This window comes from Phaseolus vulgaris, chromosome 9 (assembly GCF_051622355.1).
Source record: "Phaseolus vulgaris cultivar YP4 chromosome 9, ASM5162235v1, whole genome shotgun sequence".
NCBI classification, from domain to species: Eukaryota; Viridiplantae; Streptophyta; class Magnoliopsida; order Fabales; family Fabaceae; genus Phaseolus; species Phaseolus vulgaris.
Window position 1 is genome coordinate 18,547,472 of NC_143506.1, and position 7,135 is coordinate 18,554,606.

Genomic DNA, 7,135 nt, shown 5'->3' on the forward strand with positions numbered 1-7,135 from the left:
ATAAGACCTGACTTTAATATAACATGAATATTAAATTAGGAAATGTTCAAAAAATGAGATACTTAAACTTTATATTCACATTTTAGTGATTATCTAATTAGGTAAACAAATATATAAGTTTTAAAAAAAATCAATGAATATTTATCTACAGCATAATTAAGGAATAAATTACAAAGAATGAAATTACAAGGATTTATCATGATTTTATGTAGCTTAGCTGGAATCAAAATTGATGTCCATGAAGTTAACTTTTTCAAATCAAAACATTTTTAAATATCAATTAGCCTTTTTAAAACATTAATAAACAACCATCAATACTAAAGTCAACTATATTGATTAAATCATTACGAGCTTAACTAATTTTAAATTAAAAATGTGTAATTTTTGTGATTTTAAGTTGAAGTTCTGCACTCTCTTTTTTCAGACAAGATAAGCACAAGAAGCTTAATTAAAAGTTAAAGAAAAAATTACCCAAATAAATTCATTAAACTCAGTTAATTATTTATATACTAAAATATCAAATTAAATTGTTATAGTTACTAATTTATATTTTTCTTGTTAAATTGAAATTAAACTACAAAATTAATATTTCAATAAATGTATAATTTTTCTTCCCAAAACATTGATGAAAAAAAAAAACAATAAGTAAGTATGACTAAGAAGATAAAAAACAGTTGCTTTAAACTAAATTCTTATTAAGTTGGAATAAGGAACATTTTTTTAGCACTCTATTTCTTCTAACTCAAATTAAATACGAAATCACTTAAACAATGTATAATCACAAATTTTTTTATGAACAAAATTACACATAATAAATTAATATAAACATTAAAGTATTATCAGGGAAGGAAACATACCATAAATAAAAATGTGTTACAATTTTTCTCATAGTGTATTGTACTTGTTAATACATTAACTAGTATTTTATTTTTGTCAAGTACATAAAATAAATATATTCTGAATTTACAAATTACATTTTATATTTATGGTAAAGAATTTATAGGGTGATGCAATGGTATTTTTAATTATTATAATTTTAAAAAATAAATCACAGCTAAATTTAAAAATATATTAATTCCTTTTTAAAATTATGATGAGATTGTGTATTAGTAAATTTGTTGAGAGTCTATCTTTTGTCCCTATATATTGTGTGTTCTGTTATTTGTGTGAAATTTGTTACCACAGTTGAAGTTTATTAGAACCTGGAAATTCCGACGCAGATATCGTATTTTGTTACACCCACCACAACACAAAGGCGCGTTTGGGTGTAGTAAAAGAAGAAAGGTTCGGTGTTTATGATTCACGCAGAGATTCCTAGAGCGACGCAATTCCCCAATTTTGATTTGTTTTGAGGAAAAGAACACGTCCCATCCAGAACCCTAACCTAACCGCATACCCTTTCTTCTATCTACGTCTGCGTCCAAACAACGCCACAAGCATACACGCGATGGTGTTCTACTTCAAAGCGCGTCCTGAATCCGGCGATTACACTATCTTCATGGGCCTCGACAAGTTCGAGAACGAGGAGCTTATCAAATACGGTTTTCCCGAAGATATCTGGTAACCCCAATGTTCATTCTTATCTTCTCTCTCTCTCTCTCTCTTTTTCAATTTTTCAATTTCCTTTTCGTTTCATCAAATTCTCTGCATCCGGTAGAAATTGGAAACTTGGCCTTTCTCTTGAACGTGTTTTTGATTTGATTGTAGTGGTGTCGTTTGTGTAGCAGAGGTTTCTGTGCTGTTTCGCTTCGATGTTTTGCATCACTTGTTGAAAGTGAACGATTGTTGATTTGGTGGTTTGTTTAGAATTGTGATTCAACCAATTCTGTTGTTATGAAAACACTGTATTTATTTTGTCCGGTGGACGAATTTGGGTTGTTTTCGTGTACCCTTTTTGGGATATGTTGTTGCTTGTTGGCTATTTGTTCTTTGATGTTTCTGGAAGATAGTAGTTTCTTTACATTTTTTCTTAAATTTGTTTCCTTGAATGGCGATTACTTTCTTTTTTGTTTTGATTTAATGCTTGCTTAGATAGGTCTGTTGTTTTTCTTTTCCTTCACTGAGGTTCTTTAATGCTAAAATCTGTTTATTGTAGGTTCCATGTTGATAAAATGTCTTCAGCCCATGTCTATGTCAGGCTGCACAGAGGCCAGACTATTGATGGCATGAGTGAAGGTTTACTGGAAGACTGTGCTCAGCTTGTTAAAGCAAATTCAATTCAGGGTAAAAGCCTGACAGTTTAGTCCTCTGGTTTATTAGTTTAATTGATTAGCTGCCAATTTTATTTGTTATTGCAAAAGCTTTTAAATAGCATGGTACTTTATCCTTATTAAGGTTTCATTAGTTGTGGTATTGTTTGGATTAATTTTTCCTTAAGCACTTATATTATAGGAGAAGAAAATAAGGTAAAATGAATTAAGTCTCTCCTATAAGTTAAACTCAGCTTATGCATTTAACTTTTATAGAAACTCACGCATTTCATTTCTTCAGAACCTAAGGTGCATCACTTGATTTTAGTTTATAGGAGAAGTTCGATTTAGTCTACCTTTTTTTTTTCTGCTCCTATAAGTGTTTACAGAGAGATTTATCAAAACAGGGTTTATGTTTACAAATGGAACTCGGTAAGGCTAATTCTCTTACTATTTCAATAAACATATGTGCAGTTATTATTTCACTTTCATATGTATCTTTCCACTTACTAGTACGTGTGCATAGTGCTTATCATTTTCTTTATTCATGACAGGGAATAAAGTGAACAATATTGATGTTGTTTACACTCCATGGTCTAATTTAAAGAAAACAGCTTCAATGGATGTTGGTCAAGTTGGTTTTCACAATTCAAAAATGGTGAATGCTTTTTACAGTTGAATCCTTTTCAAATTCTTTCCTCGCTTTTTAGTTCTTTTTCTTTTTTCTTTTTTCTTTTTCTTTTTTCACAGTGGGTGGTTGGGTAGCTGAATGGTTGAGCTTCCATTTTAAGAGAGTATCATTTTCTGGTCTTCATGCATTTTAGGTTCGAACAGTGAGAGTTGAGAAGAGGATAAATGAGATTGTTAACAGGCTAAACAAGACAAAAGTGGAAAGGAAACCTGATTTGAAAGGTACTTAATAAGTTTGCTTCATTTCCTTTTAGTAATATTTTCTGTTGAACATTGAAGTTTGAATAGTTAAAAATGCTATTTTTTTGCTGGAGAAGGAGGCAAATGGTGCACACCTTTATTTTTTATAGGTTATCTTAGCTATAGGCATTTACCCATTATGGTGTCTCATGTGTAATATTTTTACAAATCTGATTTGGTATATGGATGTGTACGTGTGCTTCAGCTGAGCGAGAAGCAGTTAATGCAGCTGAAAGAGCCGAGAGAAAACAACAATTGAGAGAAAAGGTGAGTATTGTTCTTTTTCTTTTCTTATGTTAAGCCATGCACAACCAAATCATCGCTATTACTAACCTCAGATTTAAGCATAGTAGATTATATTGATAGACTTGGACTTAAAAGTATACTTTAATTTGGATGGATTGTCAGTGAGAAAATGTTGTACACTTTCATCCAATCTCATCATTTAATTAGTTTAACTTCTCATGTAGTTCCTAACTTATTTAAGTTCATCTGGTAATTTGTTATCATACCAGTGGATGTAATTGAAATCTTTTTATACTGTTGGAGCATCAAAATTATGTTCAACCACCATGTTGCTTACCATTCTGATTCATAGTTTTTTAAATTATCATTTTTGTTTGGCCACGTGCACTAATTGAGTTCGGCGTCACTTTCTAGCTTTCTTCCCTTAGGGTTTTGTCTGTGAACTTTGTTAAGAACTAGAGGATCCTGCCCATTGTTTCTGGAAAGTCTAACTCTGGCAAAAAATGTATGATGAAAAGAAAAAAAATAAAAATTGAGCTGTAGCATATGTGAAGTTAATTACTATGCTTTAAAATATAAGTTGTCTTGGTGTCTTCTTGCTTGTTTATGGTTCAATCTGTCTAATACAGTATGAAAACATTTTATTGAATATATTTTTTCATTTACCCACATGTTTTTCCATTCAGAAACGCCGTGAGGAATTGGAAAGACTTGACAAGGAGAGACAAGCAGAGCTTAGGAGCTACAAGGGTTTGATGGTTGCAGAAAATATGACATCAAACAAACATGTTGCATCTGGAAGCAAATCATTGCAGGAACTGGAGGAGGATTTCATGTAATCATTTGATTATTTGGTTTTAGACAGATGAGTGGTGATCAACTTGCTACCTGGCAGATCTATATATTCTGGAATTTGAAGCTGCATTATGTTATCTTCTTTGAGGAAACAAAGTAATGTGTTTACCCAACTGTAATCAGATAGAGAAGAGAGAGGGGGGGAGGGAATGATTGGAGTATGTTCTTGGTAAAGGCAATTTATACCTTACCTTATCTATAACCTTGCTTGAGACAATGGTTTTTATATTATTGTTCTCACAGTCCAGTCAAAAACTGAAATTTGTCTTGCTATATTTAGTGGCAGTTTACGCTTGTCTGATTTAGAATTCAATTTCCCCTTTTTAATTGAGTTTCCCCGTTTGTGAAATTGTTGCAAAATTATCTCTAGTTATGGTAGTGACAGAGAAGCTTATCGTTGTTGATATTAAAACTGATAGAACCCCAATCTAGCTTGAGACCATACCCAGTAAGGTTTGTTTATAAGCGTACTAGCACTGTAATATCTGCCACTGGTATATGAATGTTTGTATGTTACCCATGAAATCTTGTAACAGAACGATGATATTTTGTTCGTCTGCACATTCGTTTCTAAGTTGAAAAGTCAAACATGATTATGAGGTAATAATACTCAACTATAGCAATATTGTAGCCGTAGTTAAACTTTCATACGATAAGGGTTATATGAAAAGATAGGATAAGTTATTTGCATATTATTTTAATTTGTTATTTGGTGAGATATCGTGATATGATATTTATACTAACAATATTAAGATATGTCACAACTTTATTCATATGTAAAAACATGACTAAGATAATGTAAAAATATTTTCAAAACTCACTGTTTTTTTTTACTCACTTGAATTTAAAATTTCTTTGCATACCAATGTGTGTTTACATTTTTGTTATATTAAAATATATAATTTTATTTTTTTAAATAATTAACTGGAAAAATATATAATTTTTACATATACAATTTTGTAAATTAGTTAAAATAAAATGTGGTTGTTATCTTTAAAAGAGAATTTATCTAATTATATTAAAATAAAAAAATTATTTAATTATTTATTTTATTAAATAAATTATGTTATATTTACTATGGGAAGCACAGTGAGTGTCGTGCCTATGTGTTACAATTTTTTAAATATTTTTGATATATATTACACTATAAATTTATAATAATTTTTTGAAGTATATGATAAATTTATAAATATTATAATTTATAAGTACATATGTTCTAAAGGATAAAATATTAATTTTCAATGTTATGAATTTGTAACAATAAATTCGAAGACTAAAAATGAAAGACTAAATTGATATTGAGGAATGTGTTTAGTTTAATATATAAAAAGTAATTTATTTTTTTAAATAAAAGTTTTCATGTTAAGCATCACTATGCCACTTAAGATCCCTCAAGTCACAACAATCATTTACCATCATATGAAAAAAGTATTATTAAACAAAATAAAAAAAGAAAGAAAATACAAAAATACGGGGACTAGACCAAAACTCATATGTTATAAAAAACGATACATAGGTAGACTATACCTATTCATAAAGAATTCTAAGAATAGACAAGGTGGAAGCCTATTATACCAAAGAAAATAAATTAGCCAACTTATTAGCAAGACACGCATTTCCTACACGAAAAATATGAGTAACCGTAAACCTAATTTTCCCACAGTAATTAAGACAAACATTCCATCGATTACGAAGCATCCAAATTTGTCCTAGCTGTAAACGCATCACAATCCAAAGCAAAATCACATTCCAGCTAGACATTAGTAAGCCTCATCTTTTGAGCTTCTTCCATAGCATGTATAACCCCATAAAACTCAGCAACCAGAGCAGTCTGAACTTCAAGAAACGCAGAAAAAGCTCCAATAAATTCCCCCATACTCCCACGAAAAATACCTCCGCAAGTAGCAAAACCAGGATATCCCCTAACAGTCCATCAGTGTTAATTTTAACCCAGCCTGGTGAAGGAAACTCCCATCTAACAGGAAGAGGACGTAGAACTTTACCAGTACGAGTGTTAATACCAAAAGACTTGAGCACATTAAAATCGAACATATCATTATTCATTGAAGCTTTAAACGAATTACCCACTAGACAAGTTAAGTCTTTAATAACCAAAATAGCCCTAGAAGCCTCAATCTTATCCTGAAAACGAGCATAATTCCTCATATGCCATATCATCCTAATAGAAAAAATTATCACAACTAGCTTAATTAATTTAACCAACGGTCTACCATCACTCTTAATAAAAGAAAGAAGATCATCATCCTTATTAGAGAAATAATAAGTAGGAAAAATGTGTTGAACTCAACTCCAAATACACAAAGCATTAGCACATTCAAAAAATAAATGTTGAATAGATTCTTCGTGCTTTTCACAAAGTGTACACATAGAACAAATATGCAAACCTTTATTTTGAATATGCTGATCTCTAGGAAGCCGTCCATGAAAAACTTTCCAAAGGACAAGAGTTTTGGAAGGCGGAATATATGAAGACCAAATAAATTTATCCCAACCACAGGAAACCCCCCCTGGATCCAAGAAAAAGTCCTAGCTAATTTAAGAGTGAGACCAAAAAAAGTAATTTATTATTAGTGAATATATTTATATTTATTAAATTATAAGAATAAATTAAACAAATTTATACTATTTAGGTAGAAAATATAATTTATCTATGGAGAAGCCTTCTTAATTCCGTCATTCATTTTTTAGTTTAAAATAATTGTATAAAAATAAATTAATATAATGTATTTATGACACAGTAATAATATATAATATAATAAAAAATTTAAATAAATTATAAAAATATAGTAAAAAATGATTATTATGGTTAATATAAATAGATATGAAATTGTCATTATTGTCAATATAAGTTTATATGAAATTGTCTCTGTATCATGACAAAAAAAAACAATAAA

At 29.9% G+C, this 7,135-nt stretch overlaps 1 protein-coding gene across 1 annotated transcript; it reads left to right on the top strand.

The window, feature by feature from the left end:
* The first annotated feature begins 1,305 nt into the window (after positions 1-1,305).
* On the top strand, positions 1,306-4,569 carry LOC137820720 (coiled-coil protein). The gene is made up of 6 exons (XM_068624934.2): positions 1,306-1,560; positions 2,096-2,223; positions 2,744-2,847; positions 3,014-3,101; positions 3,325-3,386; positions 4,052-4,569. Exons 1-6 carry the CDS (start codon positions 1,448-1,450, stop codon positions 4,202-4,204), a joined length of 648 nt encoding a protein of 215 aa, XP_068481035.1. The 5' UTR covers positions 1,306-1,447; the 3' UTR covers positions 4,205-4,569.
* The last annotated feature ends 2,566 nt before the right edge of the window (positions 4,570-7,135 follow it).

Excerpts from the sequence above, each read along its gene's own strand:
- LOC137820720 (XM_068624934.2), top strand. The coding sequence starts at position 1,448 with ATGGTGTTCTACTTCAAAGCGCGTCCTGAATCCGGCGATTACACTATC. Across the intron at positions 3,102-3,324 it reads AAGGAAACCTGATTTGAAAG|CTGAGCGAGAAGCAGTTAAT; the intron begins GTACTTAATAAG and ends CGTGTGCTTCAG. Across the intron at positions 3,387-4,051 it reads AACAACAATTGAGAGAAAAG|AAACGCCGTGAGGAATTGGA; the intron begins GTGAGTATTGTT and ends TTTTCCATTCAG.